General features: G+C 43.2%; 1 protein-coding gene and 1 long non-coding RNA gene across 7 annotated transcripts in view; one reads left to right on the forward strand and one right to left on the reverse strand.

The window, feature by feature from the left end:
- Positions 1 to 322: 322 nt before the first annotated feature.
- CCNB2 (cyclin B2) lies at positions 323 to 21,005 on the reverse strand. 4 transcript variants are annotated; one of them, XM_064570398.1, is made up of 9 exons: positions 20,844 to 21,005; positions 18,576 to 18,704; positions 18,364 to 18,474; positions 9,394 to 9,564; positions 9,132 to 9,290; positions 6,995 to 7,231; positions 6,335 to 6,475; positions 2,286 to 2,396; positions 323 to 627 (listed from the first exon to the last, which is right to left on the reverse strand). In XM_064570398.1, the coding sequence occupies exons 1-9, from the start codon at positions 20,865 to 20,867 to the stop codon at positions 580 to 582; spliced, it is 1,131 nt and encodes a 376-aa protein (XP_064426468.1). In that variant the 5' UTR covers positions 20,868 to 21,005; the 3' UTR covers positions 323 to 579. The 4 variants fall into 4 exon arrangements, with proteins under 4 accessions (XP_064426468.1, XP_045755916.1, XP_045755914.1 ...); XM_045899960.3 differs by lacking the exon at positions 323 to 627 and adding an exon at positions 931 to 1,209 and having other exon boundaries at positions 9,394 to 9,546; XM_045899958.3 differs by lacking the exon at positions 323 to 627 and adding an exon at positions 931 to 1,209.
- Positions 21,006 to 21,138: 133 nt separating this feature from the next.
- Positions 21,139 to 23,192, forward strand: part of LOC123861152 (uncharacterized) — a 37,356-nt gene continuing 35,302 nt past the window's right edge. For all 3 annotated transcript variants that reach the window (XR_010405004.1, XR_010405003.1, XR_008508039.2), the window contains exons 1-2: positions 21,139 to 22,139; positions 22,457 to 22,573. This is a non-coding gene — a long non-coding RNA (uncharacterized LOC123861152). The remainder of the gene's footprint in view (positions 22,140 to 22,456; positions 22,574 to 23,192) is intronic.

Consider the following 23,192-nt stretch of genomic DNA (forward strand, 5'->3'; position numbering starts at 1 on the left):
AGGCGGCCCTGACCTGCCTAGGGAGAGAGATGGGGAGCGAGCCCTAGCCGGAGCCAGCCAGGCTCTCCTCCCAGGCCAGGCACAAGCCACAGCTGCGTCCCAGAACCAGCACCCGCAGACCTCGCTGCCCCACACAAGGCAGCTTTACCACACTCTCGACTGGGGGAAGAAAGGAATTTACTGCAAAACTTCTCAGAGCCTGTATGAATCTCAAAGTGAGTTGCAGTGTTTCCCAAATGTATTTGACTAGCTCCTTTCTTGTCAAAAGCAATTAACATGTGTTGAACTAATAGTTTGGGAAGTTGTTGCTATAAGGCACTCATTTATTTTATGGTGTTTTTTTTTTTAAGTTAGTGGTTGGAGACCGAGAATGCATTCCCCCGTAGAAAATAATGTTAAATGTGATCAACTGCCCACCAAAAAATAATAACAAATAGTAACCTACGAGGTGGCTGAAATAGGAAAATGCATTCCAACCTTCAACTCTAACAAGGTGTCGCAGGCCCATTTTCGTTTTCCAGCGGTGGTCCTTTAGGACTGACATTCCTGGTCCCACCATGCCTTTGAGACACAGACACATTATGAGGGTTGCTTCTGGTGGCCCTCACCCCAGTGGGCCAGGCGTTCCTGTGTAGGAATGAGAAGATAGTTGAGTAGGTTCTAGAAAGAGAACTGTCATGGTTATCCTCCCATTTTCAATTTTCATAATGAGTCAATCTTGGTATATTTCAGAAGTTTAGGAATGGGTTAGCAATCACTGAAGCCAAGTTCTAGTTTGTTCCATTTGAGAAAATGGTAGGAAGATCTTTCCCAAAGCCACAAAGACAATAATTTACATGCTACCCATAACAGCTCAAAAAGATATTAGTCAAACCAAGCTTCTACTGATCTTGTTCAGTATAGATTGAATAAATAAAAAACACACAGGACACTTTAAGAAAAATTAACAGCTTTATTTTTCCTCAATATACATTTTAGAAAATAGGTCTAAGGAAAGGTTTCATGAAATAGACCAGAGGACTATATACAAAGTGAAGAGCTCCAAATCAGCGAGACCAAGTGCACGACGGAGCACTCTTCCCCGAGGGCCACAGCAGCCTAGGACCGTCCCATCAGAGGGGAGGCAAGCTCTTGGACAGCTTTTGAGTTCAGCTGAGGAATTGTGCTGATCTTCAGGAGTTTGCTGCTTGCATATTTATTCTTGATGGCCTGCAGAAGTCATCTGTGATTAAGCACACATCAGGACCCCCACCTTCTACTTCACTCCTGGTCTAACTCACAAGTATTTAGGGGCCAGACCCACAATCTCTCCAATTGGTAGGATGATGGCGATTCACTGAAGCCAGCGAGCGCTCTGAGGTCATAATGTGCGACACCTGACAATTTCCTTCCCTGCCCAGCACCGGATAAAACCCAGCTGGTAGCACCGGTGAGGGCGGAAGAAATGATGTCAAGGTCCAAGGAGTAGGCTCTCTCTCCTACATTGCCAGAGGGGTGGGAGGTGGGAGCTGTGTTTATCAGACCTAAGTGCCACCAGGCCATAACAGGTCTGCCAGGACAGGCAGCAACAATGACAACAAAAGCCAAATGGCAACCAGTGCTTAGCAGATCCCAGACAATACCCTCACACTTCCGCAGTGCGCTCAATTACGCGGAAGCTACATGCAAGGAAGCAAAGCAGGTTGTCAGGACACTTGGCACAAATGCCTTGCTCTTTGTCACCAGATCCTTGGTGATATTCGGTGTCACACAAGCACGGGACAGTGCCCAATCCGCTCTGCCTCCACCTCTCAGGTGGGCCACACGGAGACAGGCACCAGGCCCCCAGGAAGCTTTCTGAATGGGCTTCTTGCCCCTCCTTCTTCACCTGCATTCAGGGGCCTTTTGGCCATTGTCCCAGAGGATCCTGGACAGAGGCCCCAAGTCCCCAAGCCTTCCACAGGGCCATTTAAGGGGTTCCAGACGACACGGTGAGCACCTGCCCTGACTGCTGCGTGCCCTCCCCAGGATGCCAGGACGAGTGTGGGTGGAGGCATGGGATGGCTGGCTGACTACACTGGGCCTGGACACGGTTAGCCTAGCTACCTTGTCTTAAAGAGTCTGCTTGTGGGGTATATCCGTATGCTCCATCCCCTGCTGTACTAGAAAAGAGTTTGTGCTACAACAGACTCTCACAAATGTCAGTATTACATTTCCATGAAAACGCAAACGCACATACATATGCATACCCTCACTCACAAAACCCGTATTCTAATGCTTTTCACAGTTTAGGAAGGAGTACTTACGATGAATTTTGTTAAGTTTTCATTAACTTTCACTACATTTTTGGCCATGTGCTGCATGACTTCCAAGACTTCATTTTCTGTGTATCCAGTATAATACTGCTGCTTTAAGTTCTGGAACGCAATGCAAAGAGAAGGGGCAAGATAAAGCCTCCACTTCTTTAGAAGAGCATTATCTGATACACGTTGACATCACTTACCACTTATGTAAAAGCTATAAAACGATATGCTTACCTTCTGAAAATACAACAGCAGCCCTAAACACTATCGTGGTCCCAGCAAAGCAGCCAGTAAATGCAAGATGACTTTGGCTCTGAGCAAGGCTAAATTAAGACGCTGTGCAGCTTCAGCTAAATCAAGTGTCAACGGTCCCATGTTATCAACTTTTAAAGAAGGTTGCACAGGTATAGAAGGTGCTCCAAGTGACAAAGCTTTCACGCTAGCCTCTCTCACCGCACTGAAAGGGGATGGCAAGTGGGACAGAGTAAAAACAAAACCCAACAAAGGAATGACCCCTTCACAGGACTGGCAGAGACCCAGGACTAGCACATCTCACATGTACCCCCCCACCCCAATCAAAGCCCTACTGGGCAGCGGCTGGTGGGGAGCTCGAGAGCCCAGACACCCATATTGTCAGTCAGGGAAAGAGGTTCAGAATTAAGAAATAAACTGGGCCGCAGGCGGCAAACTAATCTATGAAATCCAGGCTTCTCTTGTGGGGCCCTGCGTAGTTGAGCACTGGAGAACAGAGAATAGAGAAGCCTCTACCCCCAGCCTTCTGACCTAGCCTCCCAGAGAACAAAAATCGAGCAACAGAACAGTTGTTGATTGATAATAAGACCTATCGTGTGTGAAGATATGTAACCTGACTTTATTTTAGTTTTGTAATAAAATTCTAAAGGTTAAAATACATCTGTCTCATATGCACAATATGATTGGGAAAATAAATCACAATTTAATCTTAGTCCTAAAATAGCTTAAAGAACAAAAGGATGAAGCAAGAGCAATCCTGAAATAACACACAACTACTGGCCTTTTGAAATCAATTCCCAGAAAACAGGGAGACCTGCAGTTAATAGGTTTAGAGCCCAAGGAAGGCAGGTCTAAGAGTAAAGTAATTTAGTTAAAATGAGCCCCTGGTATCAGGACCATGTATCATTCATGTATAAGCAGCCTTGTTGCCTCAAGCTTTTAATTTCAAAAAATCTCCAATCTACAGAAAAACTGAAATATTATAATGAACATCTGTATATCCTTTGTGTAGATTCATCTATTATTAACATTTTTTCCACTTTCCCTCTCTTGGTGTCTGCAACTAACTCAATTTCAAATGGTTCAGCAAAAATTCTGTATGTATGTATTCACGCACAATTTTTGAACTATTTGAAAATGAGTTGCAGACGCCATGACACATCACTTCTAAATGTTTCAAAAACATTCCTAAGAAGTATTTTCCCATCTAGCCACAAACCGTTATCACAGAAAAAACATCAACATTTCCACACTATCATCTAGTACATAGTCTATATTCAAATTTCTCCCATTGTTCCAAAAATATCTTGTACAGATTTTTCTTTTAGATCCAGGTGCAATCAAGGTACCTGCCATGTATCTGGTCTTTAATTTTTTTAAATTTAAAAACGACTCCTATTTTCTTGGCTTTAAATGACAACTTGTTTGAAGGATCCAGGCCAGTTACTTTTAGAACATTTTAAATCTGCGTGTTTCCTGATGACTGGATTCGTGTCAAACATTTTGGGCAAGAATTTCATAGAGGCGATCCTGTATACGTCCTACTGCACCAGAAGACCTGTCAAGTCAGGTAGCATTACCATCGGTGATGCCAAGATTGATCACCAGGTTAAGGTGGTAACTGCCAGACCTCTCTAGCACAAAGGTACAGTTTTTCTTCAGAATTACTACAGATCTGTGGGGTCATATTTTGAGACCATGTGAATCTTGTTCTCCAAAACAATTTCACCTAATGATAAAGGTATCATCAGTTGATTCTCACTTGAATCAGTTATTACATCAGGAGTTACAATCTCATTTCTAACTCTACCATTCTTTCTGCCTTAATTAGCTGGTATTTTACTGATAAAAAAAAAAAGAGCCCCCCTTCCATACTTTCTTTTGTGTCATTATAAATGCATGGATTTTTAAAAACTGCATTACAATCTATTACTGTCATTATTCTTTTTAAAGCTCAGATTTAGTCAGAACCCTTTCAAGCCAGTTCCTATGTCCTTTTGACGTAGATCTTTGAGAACTTGCTCAGTATCTATTACAAATTGACCTAGGCTCACCTTATACTTCCTCTGCCACGGCCGTGATCTCAGCTGTTTCTCAAAGGAGACCTAGTTCTTAGTGGGTAACGGCATTTAGTATCCAAGATGTAGGCACTGGGTGTGTTCATTGCTACAGGATTATCATTGTTTCCAGGCCCTCTCATTCTTAATTTACTGACAATTTGAAAACAGATTTAATGTTATAGGTGTTTTCCTTTTGTTTGTTTCTTTGTTTTTCTTCAAGATTTTATTTGACAAAGAGAGAGACAGCGAGAGCGGGAACACAAGCAGGGGGAGTGGGAGAGGGAGAAGCAGGCTTCCCACCGAGCAGGAAGCCCGATGCGGGCTCGATCCCAGGACCCCAGGATCATGACCTGAGCCGAAGGCAGACGCCCAACGACTGAGCCACCCAGGCACCCCTCCTTTTGTTTTTAATTGTTAACATATATTATCTTTTTATAGTGAAAATTTTAGTTTTTGGTAACACGAATGGTGGTTTTATCCTATAATATTCATAAAAATAGTCTCGCAATTACAATAACAGAACACTACTAACAATACAGCTCCTAAGTAAACTTGAAGTCTGTTACCTCTTTCGGTCCTTTGTTTTGTCTAGCTGCATACCAGTAAGGATGCACAGTCCAAATACTGCCTTCAAAAGTTATTTGAATTAATTCTTCCCTCTGTGTTGTTACCAACTTGATATATAGTGACATTGTTGTTTCTGCTTAATTCCATTTAGGGACTCTCATATTGTTCAATATATGAACACTCATATTGTTCAAAAGTCAAAAAAGTTACGTTATACTGTATACAGTTGATAAAAAGTTACAACCAGAAGTCCTGTTCCCATCCTCAGCCTTCTACCCTGCTCCCACCCAACCCCACAGGTATCATTTTCATTAGTTTCTGGTTTACGTGTAGTTTTTGAAAAATTAGAAAATACATAAGCACACATATACCACTCTCTTATTCCCCTTCTTTCTCATAGAAGATGTCAAATGTATACACTCGTGTAGAGGAAGAGTTCTGCCATGGTGCCCTGGCAATCTCACACATATCTACATAGGGCCACCCAGGCAAAGGCCTGAACCACAGCTTATCTGTCTTGGCAAAATGCTTTGTGATCCTCCTGGAACACAAGAGGATAGGGGTGTGGGAGGAGTGCTCGCTTTCCCTTCTGAATCTCCCCTGAGAGGCTATCATGAGACTTGTTTCTTAACACCTGGTTTCTGATGAGGCTTTCGTTCTGTTGCTCTTGGGGTACATCTACAGACTATAAAGCTATTTAGTGGCAGTCTAGAATTAGCTCGTCCGCAAAAGGGTATCCCACGACTCACACTGCAGTCATCTGGTCCCTTTTGTTTCGGTTGTCCTTTTTTGGTGTGTGTGATTGCCAGCAACTCTGGCTACTTGTATGAATCTAAAAGTGGCTCCTTTTACCTTTACTGGCAAAATCAGTGAGGCCTTGGCCTTGCTTTGTCTTAGATGCTTGATGGCTTGCTTGTTTCACTTAAGCAAAGATCCCAGAAACCTGAGCACATCAGTTGCCGGTGGCCTGGCTCAGGCCTCACAACTCTAGAGCACACTTGGTGCCATGCTGTGTGTGGTTGCCTCACCTCTGTCTGAAGCGTCCCAAGCAGCCTTCTTTTAGGCCTCTGGATTTCAACCATTGCCTCGAGGATAGTGTGCGGAAAATGCTAAGGCCTTTCATATCAAGGGGGCCGAAAATAGAACCTAATTTCTTCTTAACCCAACACTTACCCATTTTCCTTGGCACAGAACCTTCTGGGACAGGCAGGATGCAGCCGCTGCCACCTTTGAAGGGTGATAATGCACCATGTCGTAGTCAATGAGAGTCAGCTCCATCAGATATTTGGCTAAAGTGTGCTGTTCCACATCGACCTATGAAAGAACAGCCGCGGACAGTAAGAAGCACAGCTACTATTACCCTCTTGCAAAATCCTGGGCAAAGGCCTAGGAGCTCAAAGCCACTCGACTCACTGGTCTGCCCAGCAACTACCCTATTCCACAGTATGGTACAAACACAGAGCATGAGGTCTTTTCTCGTAAGAACTGATGAGATATTGGGGCGCCTGGGTGGCTCACTCGTTAAGCGTCTGCCTTCGGCTCAGGTCATGGTCCCAGGGTCCTGGGATCGAGCCCCGCATCGGGCTCCCTGCTCGGCGGGGAGCCTGCTTCTCCCTCTCCCGCTCCCCCTGCTTGTGTTCCCTCTCTCGCTGTATCTCTCTCTGTCAAATAAACAAAATCTTAAAAAAAAAAAAAAAAGAACTGATAAGCATTAGGACCTATCGAAAAGATGTGTCCTATAAATGCCTACGTTTTCCTTTAATTGGATCAACGTTTCCAGGATAAGACAACAAACAGCAAAATCAAGTCTCATATAGAACCGGAGGCACTTACCTCCCCAGCTTTTGATGCCCGCCTTAAGAAATGTAGTGGCAAAGGTCGACCCAACTCAAATTTCAGTTCTTTCAAAATCAGTGTTTCCATCTCTCGGATTTGGGAACTGGTATAAGCATTGTCTGTGATGTAAACGAAGTCTTCAATATTTGGAGAAAACATCTCCTCATATTTGGAAGCCAAAAGCAGAGCTGTAATCCCAACCAGTTGAAGCTTCTTACGAGAAACAGGCTGAACCTAATTGAAGAAGAATGTGTCAGAAGTCCTACCTAGCGAGAGGACTGGGGCTCTGGGTGGAAGGAAGTGAGAGGGAACCACGTCCTGGAGAAGTACACGTTGTCTCTGCTCACACCCATCTTACAAGCACAGGTAACATCTGTGTTAATAGCAGGTACCATCAAGGGTTCCTGGCTGGCTCCGTTGGTGGAGCACGTGACTTTATCTCGGGGTTGTGGGTTCGAGCCCCACATGGGGTAGACAGATTACTTAAAAATAAAATAAAATAAAATAAAAAAAATAGTGGGTACCATCACTACTCCCAGCAGCCGTCTGTTATTTGAGCATTCAGTATATGCTGGGCACAGTGCTAAGATGCCAAAAATCATCTCATTGAATCCTTGCAAAAATCCTAGGAAGCGAATGTATTTTCCCCTACTTGCAAAGAGATGGCCTGAGAAGAGATTCAGACACTAGCTCCAGATCACTCAATTGCTCAGTAGGGAAGAATTATGCCTGAGAACCAAGCTCCTAGTCTGCTCCAGCCCTGTCATCCTGGCTTGAGTACCTGGGGGCAGCCCCAACATGGCATTCAACATGTCTGCATCAAGATGAGGCCCAGCCAAACAGCAGGATTAAATAATGGATGCCTAGGGATGAGGAAGGGGAGGGTCTCTCAAACACTTCCTTAATCCTTACCAAAAGTACACTCATTATTCAGCATTAAGAATCTCCAAAGAGGCTCTAGAGTCGGGGAAAATCTCAGTTCAGGGTGTTTCCCTTAAATTCCCTTTTCTTTTAAAAGAGACTTTGCAGGGCACCTGGGTGCCTCAGTCGTTAAGCGTCTGCCTTCGGTTCAGGTCATGATCCCACGGTCCTGGGATTGAGCCCCACATCAGGCTCCCTGCTCAGTGGGAAGCCTGCTTCTCTCTCTCCCACTCCCTCTGCTTGTGTTCCCTCTCTCGCTGTGTCTCTCTGTCAAACAAATTTTTTAAAATCTTAAAAAAATAAAAAAAATAAAATAAAAGAGACTTGGCTTTCCTTGCTTCAACTCTCATTATTGAAAATCTACCTAAAATATAACTGCTCTCCTACCCAGTGAGGAATGTATAATGCAAGCCACTGAATCTATGCTTTCTTAGGATTCTGCAGTATCTCAGGGTCATTATTATAATAATCACCATTATTACTGTACTGTTGGGGCAGAATTTGTACCTGAGCTGTATCATAAATGTTGACTTGAAATAAATAAATCCCAATCTGCAGGGCTCCTGGCTGGTGTATCACACACGAGTGCTTTCTGTCTGGCGTTTCTTCTAAGTGGTCAGCATTTTGTGTCACCAGGCAATAACTATTTCCATGACCACTCTGCCTCTCAGCTGAATCTCTTACATTCCTCGGCTTCAGACCTCCCATTCTCAGTACACTGCCCACACACACTCCCGACCCCTTTCTTAACAATCCTGCCTCCTCTCTCTTCTACACGGTTTCACGCCACAGCTGGCTGGAAACTGCCAAGTTCTCTAGCCAGACTCCTCATTTTTCAGACAAGGAAACCTAACCAAGGATTACCAAACTACAAGCTGCCGGGAAATCGTGGAAGCAGGCCTGGAAAACCAGCACCCGCAGGCACCACAGGCTTCGGGCTGACTTTCAGACCTCCTGCTGGTATGTTTGCTCGGAGGAACGACTGGCCACGCAGTGCCAAGCCCCCGACCCCCCAGCACTTTTCGGCAGGCTGACCTAGCAGAAACACCCAGCAGCGGTCAGCATCATCAGAGGTTGGATACACCTAGCTACTTCTCCCTCTAGCCGCTCAAGTTCCTTGGTTTCTCACCAAGTGGCTTTTGATCTTTTCTTCAGGTATCAGCCTTTGGTGTTGCAGAATGCCATTACAGTGAGCCCCCGAAGCCACGCTCACCTGTAAAAATCGGTCCATGATGGCGACGCACATGTACAGAGTCTCCTGAAGCAGCCTAAACTTGAAGTGGACTTGCACCAGCCAGTCCACCAGGATGGCGCGCATGCGTCCGTTTATCTCTCTTCCATCTAAGAAGTGTGGATTTATGGATTGCAGAACCTGTCGGTGGAATTCAAAGTTTTAAAGGCTGACCTCATTTCCTTCCCAGCTGTATGGTAAATGCCGCATTGCTTGCACAACCAAAACACAAAGGCCCACTCACCTCAAGCTGCCGTAGATACTGGTAGATATCCTTAACGTAGTCGCTGCAGAGCTGAGGGTTCTCCCAGTCCTCATGATCAATGTCCTCGATTTTGCAGAGCAAGGCATCAGAGAAAGCTTGGCAGAGATTCTCTTCCTTCATGGAGATATCCTCCTGTGGGATGGAAGGACCCTACATGAACGAATTAAAGTGCATGCATCACTACCTTGGCAGTAGCCTTAATTGTTAATCAGAGCCAAATACGAGCAGAGTCAACTGGTTTAAAAGTATCATATGCATTTTTAAAATACGTGAAAGCCAAAACAAATTTCAGAGTAAGGTGAATAATTCAAGGTGTAGTAGATGAAGTTTTTAGAGATATACTCCTCTGTTTAAAATTCTCTAATTTCACTCCAAGGGAAAACCTGAGTCCTCATGATGGCCTTGGGGGCTTGCATGATCGGGCTTTGCCCTCTTCCTCTGCTGACCCATCTATTTCTCTCCCCTTGGTTGGCCTCATGGCAGCCTCCCTCACTGCAAGCAGGCTCCCTCTTCCCACAATGCTCTTGCTCTTATCCCTGCACCCCCATGGGCAATTCTCTCACCTTCAAGTTTTGTTTAAATGTTACCTTCTCAATTAGGTCTATCCTGACCCCTGTTTTAAATTACCATCTGTCCCCTATGCCCCCCTCTCCACATGCATCATTTCTCTTACTGTGTTTTTCCCCATAGAACCTGTAACGCTGTAACATACTGTGGAGTTTACTTATATATGATGTATATTATTTTCTGTCTACCTCTGCTAGACTGTCAGCTCTACAGAGCTTATGGAGGTAGCAGAGGTAGAAAATAATATATTTATAAATACATTCATAAATAAATAATACATTTATTTAAACTGATTTTATTCCCTACAGCATCTCAAATGTCTACATCATCCCTGACACATAGTAGGTGCTTAGTAAATATTTACTGAGTGAAAGAAACTTAAACACCTAGGTGCAGAAACTCTTAGAGCTGACAGTTCACTTCAGCTGTAGCCTCTTCTGTGGGTATACAGATTTCCCCTCATAAACTAATTTATTCTGAATTGAGAAACTGGCAACTAAAAAGCAGAAAAGCGCATTCCGGCCTATGAATAAAATAGAAGGAAGCAAAGACCGAGCAAGTACACATCCAGTATTTTCTTACGCTGACTGGGTGAGTATTAAAAAAAAAAAAAAAAAATCATACAAATTAAAAATTTATAAAGTAAGTTAAAACAAGTGTTTAGTAATGAAGTATAAATAACCCATTACTTTTTAAAAGAATAAGAGGTACTTCTCGAAGTAAAACCTAACAAGCCTGCTAGGCTATAAAGAGTATGTATTAAAGAAATAAAATACAGAAAGAGAGAAGGCTGTATAATAAACAATTTTTTTTTAATTTTTTTTTTTAATAAACAATTTTAATGGACATTGAAGCTCAGTGATGATAGTTTCCAGGCTTAAGGAAGGATGAAACAACAACAGCAAAATATATATAGCAATTCAAAACCCATCCTTCCCTCCTACATCAGTTCTCAAACTGAGGGAGGGCCAACTGAGCAAGAGTCATGCAGGTATACGTGCCATTTATTCAAGAACTTTCAAACCTCAAGGGACTAGAATGAATAAGAGCTACTTGGGGCACTAGGGAGAAACCTAGATAAGGTTACCAGAGAGGGTAAGACCTCAAGGAAAATGAGTGGGCAAAAGGTACGCAAGTACAGAGTCCCAGAGGAAGCCAAGAAACAAAGAAACGAAGTCTGGGAAGTGCACGTTGATTTGGGATGGCAGGAGCTAGTGCGTGACGTGTGAGAAGATGGGCTGGAAAGGTGAGCGAGAACCCGGCTAAGGAGTTTACATTTTACCAAAAGGGAAGTGAATCCACTGAAGGAACTGATCAAGAGCAGCAAGAATCAGAGGCGCCTGGCTGGCTCAGTTGGTACAGCGAGCAACTCTTGATCTCGAGATTGTGGGTTCGAGCCCCATGTGGGGTGTAGAGATTACTTAAAAATAGAATCTCTTTATTTTTAAAAAAAATTTTTTTTAAAGATTTTATTTATTTATTTGACAGAGAGAGACACAGCAAGAGAGGGAACACAAGCAGGGGGAGTGGGAGAGGGAGAAGCAGGCTTCCCACCGAGCAGGGAGCCCGATGCAGGGCTCGATCCCAGGACCCTGGGATCATGACCTGAGCCGAAGGCAGACGTTCAACAACTGAGCCACCCAGGCGCCCCCCAAATAGAATCTTTTTAAAAAAAGAGTGACTAGAATCAGATGTACATTTTAATGAGCACATACAGCTAGGTTAAGTTCAAGGATAAGCATCATCAGTGTCCCCGGGAAATGCAGTCAGTAGTGGGAAGCCTGTTTAAGGAGGCAGAGGTTACGGTCTTGTGCTATGTGTGCTGCCTGAGCAGCTTGAAATGCTTACCCATGTCTACCCAGAGGTACGCCTGAGGTTAGCCATAGCCCGAAGCTATCAGGAGAACACATGGGTCATTGCTCTGGCCCTTATTTTACAATTTCTTAAAAGCATTCCTCTTGGGCTCCAACATAATTTAATTATTATAAAATCCTTCCTGAGATCCCACTGTCTGTGCAGGTAGTGGCCTAAGCCCTTCGGGCCCACTGTGTAATACTCTGTCCAGTGTCTGTTGCATGCAAAGCTAAAAGTTTTCTCAGCTAGTTAACCATCACAAACTTGTGGATGACAAAGTGGTCTGAGAATAAAAACCTTCCAATTAGATTAATGAATGAGTTCTGTCAGTTGTCAGAGACAAGTGAAAAGTCATGTCAGAAACAATAAATGTGGGGCGCCTGGGTGGCTCAGTTGGTTGGGCGACTGCCTTCGGCTCAGGTCATGATCCTGGAGTCCCGGGATCGAGTCCCGCATCGGGCTCCCTGCTCGGCGGGGAGTCTGCTTCTCCCTCTGACCCTCCTCCCTCTCATGCTCTCTGTCTCTCATTCTCTCTCTCTCAAATAAATAACTAAAATCTTTAAAAAAAAAAAAAAAGAAACAATAAATGTGAGTTTTTGCTGAGCTTCAGAAGCTCCAGTTTGGTAAGGAGCAGGGCGGGGTCTGAGCTGAGTTTGGTGAGAGAATGTACTACTATTAATATGCAAACATGTAGGTGTTTGTGCAAGTTTTTGGTAACCAGAGTTCCTTTATTTACCAGATTTATAATAAACAATGTCAATTAAGTGCAACAAGAAAGGACTCCCAGAAAAACTGTTGTTTCCAATTAGACAGTTCATGATTTGTAGCAGTTAAGTGTGTACTTGCGCAAACATAGGCACACACAATTACAAAAAGGCAAAATCATTTACTGGAATAGCTTTAGGGAATACAGTGAAATGGAATTTGGAGGGTAAGGAGAGTAGTAAAAATAAACTGACTTTCTATTCTATGTACTTGATATATTTCTGTAGTATTTTGCTTTGTTATGACTGGGTTTCTTGTGTGATTAAAAATAAAAGGCACTCTTTTTAAAAAAAAAAAGTGAAAAGTTGTGCTTACTTCCCCTTTATACATAGTTTTTGTATTAGGGATAGTTAACCATAAAACATCCTCATGGTTGAATGACTATTGTAGAGGCATTTTTAGGCAACAGGCTTGAGCAGGGGAACTTGGGGCCCACAGCGACCACCGAGCTGAATGCCAACAGGCTCATTAAGCAAACCACCTGGAAGAGCCGTAGGCACAGATTCCGAAGATTACCAGAAACGGGAAAATTCCATACATTCCCATCCTCCCTTGTTCCACCCTGTACCTGTGGCCCCTCATCACCCTCTTCTGGCAGACAGTCTCTCCATTGCTGTCCGGCCCACAGCTCCCTGGTCAGTAACCATCGCTCTCTTTTGTTCTGCCGTGGGTGAATCCTTTCACCACCCACACCGCTGGCCCCCACCCAATTGGCACCCCACATTTGGTGGCCCCCCATCTGATCAGAGAGTCCCACAACTGTCACTGCATTTAGTGTTTAGATTAAATCTCTAAATCTAAAACTTCATCTGAATTTCTAGCTCTGACTCCCGTGGCACCTCTCCGAAGTGTGCATCTCTCTCTGCCACAGCCTATTAGAACGCGTGCTCGGGCATTTCTGCACTTGGCTGGGGGCTCCTTGAGGACAGAGTGGGTGGCTCATTCACCTGATTTCTCCAGTGCCCAGCAAACCAGGGGGCTAGGAAAAAATCTTCTCCTTCCTTTCACATACAACTCAGTGTTTGCCAAAGCCTCATTGGTCAGCAAAAAAATAAATAACAACAAAAACACTGGTTCCTCTAAAAATGGCAGGATAATCCACTTCTGTAAACACCTGTGAATGGCTGAAACCCTTTCAAGTTCTCAGCCAGAGCCCTTTGTGATTCAGCTGCAAACTCTGGTTTTGCAGAGTATAGTAATGGATTTGGCTGGGAACATCTGCTTTCATGAGCACATGGCTTATAAATTTTCCAGGGCTCACTGCTGCTAGAACCCTGTGCTCAACAGGCATTGCCACATCCCCAGGGACCACCTATAAAGGAGCAGCAATGACTGCAGATAGAGCAGATGACAAAGTAAAAGCCAGATGGCTGACCAGATCCAGGCAAGCAGAGGGGCTCGTCTGCCAGGAGGAGGAGCTCCCCCTAAACTGGGCACTTAATGATCTCTTCTGTACTACGTTTCTCAGAGAAAAGTATATTTGAATTGGAAGTAATTATTGTTCATTAATCCCTGATGTCTTCTAAAACTAGAAGCACATTTCAGCCACGGAAGTGATACTTATACGAATGGAGTTACAGGTCCATCATTCTTTATCTGAAACACAGTGGCCTCAAATTTGTCAGGAAGCTAAGGCAAAAGGAGTCCCCAAGGAAAGGTAGAGTAATTCAGAAAGAGTGGACATGCAGAAGTCACAGGAGGACATTTCTCCTTTGTTTTGTTCATAACACTTTTTGTTGTTTTTCTTTTTAGAAAAGTAATATGTACCTAAGGTGAAAAAAATCTGAAAAATTTTTATTTTTTTAAAGATTTTATTTGTTTATTTGACATAGACAGCAAGAGAGGGAACACAAGCAGGGGGAGTGGGAGAGGGAGAAGCAGGCCTCCCGCGGAGCAGGGAGCCTGATGCGGGGTTTGATCCCAGGACCCCGGGATCATGACCTGAGCCAAAGGCAGACACCTAAAGATTGAGCCACCCAGGTGCCCCAAAATCTGAAAATTTTAAGGAGGAAAATGAAAATGAATCTTAAGCCCAACATAATACTCAAAAATAACTACCATCAAATTTTGCATATAAATTTTAGGGGCACCTGGGTGGCTCAGTCGGTTAAGCATCCAACTCTTGATTTCAGCCAGGTCATGATCTCAGGGTTGTGAGATCAAGCTCCGTGATGGGCATGGAACCTGCTTAAGATTCTCTCTCCCTCTGCCCCTCTCCCCATCAAAAAAAAAAAACCACACTTTGCACACATTTAAAAGCAAATCTGGGGGCGCCTGGGTGGCTCAGTTGGTTGAGCAACTGCCTTCGGCTCAGGTCATGATCCTGGAGTCCCTGGATTGAGTCCCGCATCGGGCTCCCTGCTCAGCGGGGAGCCTGCTTCTCCCTCTGACCCTCCCCCCTCTCATATGCTCTCTCTCTCTCTCATTCTCTCTGTCTCAAATAAATAAATAAAATCTTAAAAAAATAAAAATAAAAAAAAAATAAAAGCAAATCTGGGGCACCTGGGTGGCTCAGTCAGTTAAGCATCCAACTCTTGATTTTGGCTCAGGTTGTGATCTCAGGGTCATGAGATCAAACTCTGCACTGGATACGAAGCCTGCGTAAGATTCTCTCTCTCCCTGTCTACCCCTCCCACCCCGTCCCCGGCCTCCCTGCCCCCCACATGCACGCACTCTCTCTCTCTGGAAAATAAATTTAAAAAAAAAAGGAAATCTGGGGTTGTACTGCATTCTATTGTGTTATAATCTGATTTTTCTACTAATGTAACATACATTTTGACATCTTTAAATATTCTACCAAAACATGATATTAATGGTCCATGTATTTTCATTAAATGGATTTAAGCTGCTCCGGTAATTCCACCACTGGGTATTTACCCAAAGAAGACGAAAACACTAATTTGAGAAGATATATGCTCCCCTGTGTTTACTGCAACATTATTTACAATAGCCAAGATATGGAAGCAACCCAAGCATCCATCCACAGATGAATATAAAGAAGATACGGTATATGTACAATGGAATATTACTCAGCCCCTAAAAAAGAATGAAATCTTGCCATTTGCAACAACATGATTTGATCTAGAGGGTCTAATGCTAAGTGAGACAAATACCATATGATTTCACTCATATGCGGATTTTAAGAAACAAAACAAATGAACAAAGGAAAAAAGAAAAGACAGGGGTACCTGGCTGGCTCAGTCAGAAAAGCATGCGACTCTTGATTTCAGGGTTGTGAGTTTGAGTCCCATGTTGGGGGTAGAGATTTCATACATAAACAAACTTAAAAAAAAAAAAAAGGAAAGAAAAGGAAAAAAGAGACAAACCAAGCCAACCAAACCAAACCGGCTCTTAAATATAGAAAAAAAACTGGTGGTTGCCATAGGGGAGTTGGGTAAAGGGAACGGGTGAACTAGGTGAGGGGGATTAAGAGTATACTTATCATGGTGAGCAATGAGTCATGTATAGGGTTGTTGAATCACTATATTGTACACCTGAAACTAATGTAATACTGTATGTTAATTATACTTGAACTTAAACAGATAGATTTAACCAATCTTCTAATATTTCTCTATTACATAAGAGATATTCATTACAGCACTATTTAAAAATCCTTGGTGTGCCTCTAATAATTTTCTTAGGATAAAAACAGATTTACTGGGCATGGAGAATAACCTTTTGAAAGACACTGCCAAATCACCTTCCAGACATGTGGGAGGAACCACATTCAAACAGTCACCCGTATCAAATGCTACATAATGGTTAAGAGGTCAAAGCTGAAAAGCTGCTTTGGTTTGGCATTTAGGCACTAGAAACCTCCAAGGAAAGGCCTATGAAAGTAAGGTCGATCTTTAGGATTTGTTCTGGCTTTTGTTCTTGATTTGACGCTCTCTGTCCCGCCTTAGGAAAAGCAACATGCTTGCAACCATCACCTGCAAGCAGAAGGCTCCCATGTCTGCCCCTCTCCTTCAGATGCTGAGGGCATATTTCTGAGTGCCTTTCCCCATGGAGGTTTCTCTGTTACCTCAACAAATCTAAAGCCAAATGAGGTGCCTTCCCCAGAACTACCTCCCTTCCCTGACTTTCCCATTTCTTTACTAACTTATTGCATAAATGGTTTCTTAAATACTCAAGTGCTTGCTTAAGGCTCATATTCTTCCTCTGCAAACAACACAGCCAACGAATTCCTTCTAAATATAGGACGATGTCCCTGGAACCAGTTGGTATACCCCAACACATTCCATGTGGTTTCTTAGCACCCTGTAGGTAGTGGTATGTGGGTGAGTGCTTTGGGGAGATCCAGGCTAGTTCAAGACCCTCATCAGCTCTTGCGTGACAATTGCAATGCCTCCTCATTTAGGTCCCTCCCATGGCCAGCCTACACTGCTTTCATCATTTCCCACCTCCTCAAAACTTTCCACAGGTTTCTCACTGCCTGATGGGATAAAATCCAAATTCCAAGGCCTTCAAATCCAACTGCAACCTTTCCCCCAACTTTATGTTTTGCTTATTCCCACAAACCTTCTGACCCAGCTTAGATGTGCTGACTCCTTAGCCCAAGGACAAGATCATAGGACTCCTTCTGCTTTGGTGCCTTGATTCCTACTGTGCTTGGTTCCCCCCAAAAAAGTGTTCTTTCCTATCAGCATCTCTCTATCCTTAAAATTCACACTGATTCCATGAAGTTTCCCCTGACCACTCCATCCCTTAGTGTTCTCTCCCTCCTGTAGAAACACTTTCTGAAGGATGGTGCTTCCATCTACCCTAGACATTTGAAGCTCAATCATCCATTGTCCAGGGGCATCTGGCATCATTCCCTGGGACTACTAATTTAACTTCAGGTGCACGTGCCCCTTCTGGATAAGTCTCCTCAAGGCAAGATATCTCTTTAACAGCCTTAACACTACTGGATAGGCATAGTAAGTGCTCAATATATATATTTCTTGAATATATCCAATATATTATTTTGAAAAATGTTAAACAAGTTATAGACATGTTATTAATGTATATTATAGAGAGAAAGAGAGAGAGAGAGAGAGAGCACCCAAGTGCGGGCGCTGGAAAGAGCAAAGCAGTGATTGTTGTATTCTCAGCACCTACAACAGCGCCTGTCCTATAGTAATTACAGGCCAATGGGTCCATTAGCATTCTAACTCCAACTGAGTTAACCAGTCACAGAGACCACAATTTATCAACACAAAATTTTGGTATTACCTTATTCCTATATGATGAGTACGAGTCTCAGAACTGTAAGATTTCACAGCCTCATGGGCAAGCTCATTCTTATAATGGATTATAAAACTGACCAAATTTCACTTTGAGATCACTAAATTTATTTGACTATCAAGGTAATTAACTTTGTTATTCAAGGTCAAAACATTATAGTAAGTACCATCACTAAAAGGATGTGTACGTTCAATTTGTACACAAATTCAAAGGTCAGCTCTAGTTATGAATGTTCTTCAAAACTTGCAGTGATTGGGGCGCCTGGGTGGCTCAGCTGGTTAAGCGTCTGCCTTCGGCTCAGGTCATGATCCCAGGGCCCTGGGATTGAGCCCCGCATTGGGCTCCCTGCTCAGTGGGGAGTCTGCTTCTCCTTCTCTCTCTCCTGCCACTCTCCCTGTTCATGCTCTCTCTCTCTCTCTCAAATAAACAAATAAAATCTTAAAAAAAAAAAAAAAAGTTGCAGTGATGATAAAGGCACCCTCTCAGTCTAGCCAAAAACCAGCTACTTCGTACGTTTGTAAAGAGAGAACATCCTACCTTTGGAGCCAACACTTCCATCTGTACTGGTTTCACAGAAGCAGTAGGTTTCAGTTGTTTGTTGACATTTGTTTTGGTGGGTTGAACAGGTATTTTGGTGTTCTGAGCTTTCTACAAGGAAAAAGAAACATAAATAGGGCAAGATAGTGTTGCTTCTCAGAGTTATACACAATCAGCCTAGTGTGAACATGGACAGTCCTCATGGCTGTTACCTTAGCTACTTGTGTAGCTCTGGTTGTAACTCTATTTCCAATTTCTTCTAAAACTGCCCGTCTGATTGTCACATGACTCTTAGCTTTAGAATTAACTCCAGTGTCAGCATTCTCCAAATCAGTGGACACCTTAAAAAAAAAGAGAGAGAGAGAGAAAGTTAATGATGAATTGAGACAACTTATAATACTTTGCTAATGTCAGATATCCAAATGCAGAATTTGGAGAATGTAAATATGCGGAGATCAATTTGTGAGAGGGAAAAGATACATTTTTTTAGGAAGACTAAAAATGCTATTTGTGATTGATCACGTCACTTGAAATTAGGCAAATCACTTATCCACCTTATCTGTAAAATAAATAATCCCATTAAGAGGTTTCAAGATAAGTGATTATTTCTTATATAGCACCCACTTGTTAAAGATCCCTGTATACCAAATTAATCTATTTAAAAATCTTTCTTTAGAGTAGCTTGGTTAAGAGTCCTACTCTTGATTTCAGCTCAGGTCATGTTCTTAGGGTCGTGAGATCCAGCCCCCCACCTCGGGCTCTGCGCTAGGCATGAAGCCTGCTTAAGATTCTCTCTCTCCCTCTCCCTCTGCCCCTCCCCAACCACATGTGCAAGCTCTCACTATAATAAAAACTTTAGGGAGATTAATAACAAGTACAATTAAAACATTATTAAAAAGCCATAATAGGTCCAGATGTTTAAAACCTAAACTAGCTTTGATTCTCACGCCATTCTACAAATAAGAAGTGCTCCTATAGACATGATCTTTAGAGATACTGCCTTTTAAAATGAGGTTGCCATAGCACGGACTCTTTTATATTAAGGATACTTAGAAATGAAATTGTTTTCACAGGTAAAATAGTTTTACTCTCAAATTCAGAGAAAGTTGAAATGGTATGGAATAAAAAATCATTAGTTGACCTTAACCTACTTTTGACAGAATGTGCTTAGAAACAAAACTTGCTAGAAAAAGGATTCATACAAAAAAGTTTATTTTATTGTAGAGGTGATAAACATTTCATGAGAAAAAAAACCAGAATGTACTATCCCTGAGAATTTGAGTCCTAATCTTAAAAATCTCCCAACAGGGGGTTTGAATGGATCTACAAGGATAGACAGAGGGGGCAGGAGAAAACTCAAGCCTTCCCTGAATAGAAAGAATTTGACAGTGAAAGAACTTTATGGGACAGATTAGACAAAAATTACTTGTCAGTTCAACTTCGAGCCACAAAAGGATAGGAATTAAATATTGAATATATTCAACTTATTAGGATTCTCAAAAGCACACTGTTCAATTTTTTCCAGCAGTAATTGCCAATTTTTAAAAAGTGTTTGAAATTTTAATGCTTATGGGTCGAAGCCTGGTAATCTAAGTTTAAATCCATCTGGAGGGGAAAACTGGCAGCTTTTAACTAGGCTTATAGTCAGGAGGATGGAACTCAGGTGTGTCAGGGCCCTCCATTTTCCAGCAAAGGAAAAGTAGACGCAGATACAATTCAAGCCCACAGAAAAAAAAAAAAACATTCAAAACACCATTAACACTTGCATTTTTGCAAAGAGGAAACAAATGAATCTGGAACCTTCTCTCTGTTTACATTTGTACCAAATTATATGCAAAATCTTTATTACACTTGATTAAAGAAATTAATTTTTTAAAATGATAGACGCATAAGTTAGTGAACTTAACCTGGAAGACTTCGAGCGCGGAAATAAATAGGAAACTTAACACAAAATGAAATGTGAAAAATCCGAAAAACAGCCATGACTGCTGGCTGATCAAACATTCAAAACAGTTGACCACCTAGTTTCTTCCAGTCCTTCTCCCCATCCCCCATCCCTTAGCTGGCAAGGAGTTTGAGAACAGAGGAAGGAAATTACAACAACCTCTCTTTAGATAGCACTCGAACAACAAAGAGCCCTCGGAGATCGCTCACTGAGTACCAAGTCCAGTGCTGGAGAGGCTCACTTGACAGGTGCCACCTCCGAGGCGCTTTCCTACGCTTTCCTCACTCCTACATTTCCCGCACCCCTGGACTGGCCAGGGCGGAAACGGGGAACCCAGAGCGGATCCGAGGAGGGGAGAGGTTGGCAAAGAGGACAGGCCGCAGGCTGGGGCGCAGGGGAAGCGGGCAGGAGGGGAGCGCGGCGCCCGTTGGGACGAAGAAGCCCTGCGCAGGAGAGAGAGGAGGCTAGAGGCGGGTGACCGGGCTGCGCGGCCGAAGAGCCTGGCCGGTGTGGGGGGTCTGCCGGGCCCACTCACCGTCGGGCGTCGGAGCAGCGCCATGTGGGAAGGGGCAGGCAAGAATGCCAGCCCGGCCCAGGGAGGGACGCGGACCGGAGAGGGAGGACACCAACTTCCGCGGCGCCGTTAGCTCCGCACTCCGGCCCGCACCGCCTAAGACCTTCGCAACGTCGCCTTGTTACAGGATTCAAATATCGCGCCGCTCGCGCCCCCATTGGGCGGTCTTACGTACGGCGCGCTCTTCCTATTGGCTAGGCAGGAGGCATTCCCGCAGGCGGATTGGCTGAATTTTCAAGACCCGTTTGGTTGTCATGACAACTGGATATTTTTTCCGCCTACTGTCTTTTTTTTTTCCTCCTTTCTTTTTAAATCTCGGCCTCTTAGATCAACAAAAATGAAATGTCTCGCTGAGGACTCAGACGTAGGACGCCTTCTCTGAATTTTGAGTAGGTCTCACCTAAGAATGTCTCTCTACGTTTGTACTAGCTGGGCGGAAGTTCGTTCTAGGAAACACCTTGGAAATGCCATTTCTGACCTTTATTCCTCTTCCGGAAATTTCGAGTTGGAGTCTGCGTTGGGTTGGCCTGAGTGGGGGCGTAGACGCCTCTGGGCGGTTCAGGGTCAGCACTCTTAGGTGGCTGAGACCCAAACGTGTGCTAAAAGAGTGGGAATTGTGGCATTTGCTCGAAAGCTAAGACTCCCAGGGAGAGGAAAATAAAAAGGTAAATGGTTTGTGTGGTTCGTGATTCATGTAAGCTCTCCATTGTATGACCGGCACCTAGCGCATTTTTCGGTATGTATTATTGTCGGTATTCAATAAATATTCGTCGAATAAATGACCCTATGACGTGTAGAAGATTTTAAAATGAGAAAGAGGGTGTGATCCAGCCTTGGGCAGAAGGGTGGGAGACCGGAAAAGAGGAAAGGAAAAAGGGAGAGGAAAGGTCCAACGCCCACAGTAGAGGAAGTGGAATGACAACTGATAGCAGCCTCCGTCCAAGAATTTGAGCAAGGTTTCTGTTCTACCACTTTTTACCACTGTTACTGGGGTACTAATGAGGCTTGAATGAAGTTAAGTAATCTGAATTACATTCTGCCCTTGCCCTTGCATCTGACGTTTCTAAACCTGTGCTCGCTTCGGCAGCACATATACTGACGTTTCTAAACCTGTTTCCTCTTTTGTAAAACCCGAATAATTGCAGCTGCTCTGTGGCATGGAAAGATCTTAGTGTATCCATTGACTGATTACTGAAAATCAGGTATCCAGTGAAAAAGTCTGAGGAAGGAAAAATAGACGTTTAGTGCCCTGAAGTTGTGAGTAAAATTATATTTTTATTTGTTATAATATTGTGATTTCAAAAGCTAGAACTATGAAAGTAACAATCCTCACCCATTCATAGGGCTTTGTAAACAGGAATGCTGTGAATGGCAAAGTGCTTTTATTAACTGACTTGACATTGTCAACATTGAATAATCCATATTAGACAGATTGTATTTTCATTAAAAATGGAAATAATATCTTTGTATCCTTCACTGCAACTAACCTGGAACTTTACAAATAAACTCTTTGATTCAACCTTTTGCTTAATGCATTGTAGTCCATATATATTTTTTTCTTTTTTTTTTTTAAGCAATCTCTACACCCAGTGTGAGGCTTGAACTCGGGTCCTGGAGATCAAGAGTCACAAGCTCTACTGACTGAGCCAGCTAGGCCTCTTGGTTCTATTTCCTGTTCCCTCCTGTCTCAGGTAACATTTATTGATCACACTTCCTATATACTAATTTCCATAAACTTTATTGTTGAATCCTCATAACAATCTTTATAAAATAGGTAGTATTATCCCAAATATTTTGTCTTTTTTTTTTTTTTTAAAGATTTTATTTATTTATTTGAGACAGAGAGAATGAGAGACAGAGAGCATGAGAGGGAGGAGGGTCAGAGGGAGAAGCAGACTCCCTGCCGAGCAGGGAGCCCGATGCGGGACTCGATCCCGGGACTCCAGGATCATGACCTGAGCCAAAGGCAGTCGCTTAACCAACTGAGCCACCCAGGCGCCCTGTCATTTTTTATTGAGGTGTAATTGACATATAACATTAGTTTCAGGTATACAACATTAGATATTTGTATATATTGCAAAATGATCACCACAATAAGTCTAGTTAACATCCATCATGTATTATCCCAACTTGACAGATGAAGAAACTAGGGTTCAGAACAGTTAAATGTCTTGGCTACAATCATTGTGCTTCTGAGTTTCAAAGCTAGGATTTGTACTCTAGTTTGATTCCAAAACCTGTGCTCTTTCCACTATATTTACCATTGTCACTCTATTTACATTTGGCAGAAAGAGTGGGAAAACTTCGAAA

This window comes from Mirounga angustirostris, unplaced genomic scaffold (genome assembly GCF_029215605.1).
Source record: "Mirounga angustirostris isolate CCGP_5_RB_7025 unplaced genomic scaffold, mMirAng1.0.hap1 SCAF_9, whole genome shotgun sequence".
Classification (NCBI taxonomy): domain Eukaryota; kingdom Metazoa; phylum Chordata; class Mammalia; order Carnivora; family Phocidae; genus Mirounga; species Mirounga angustirostris.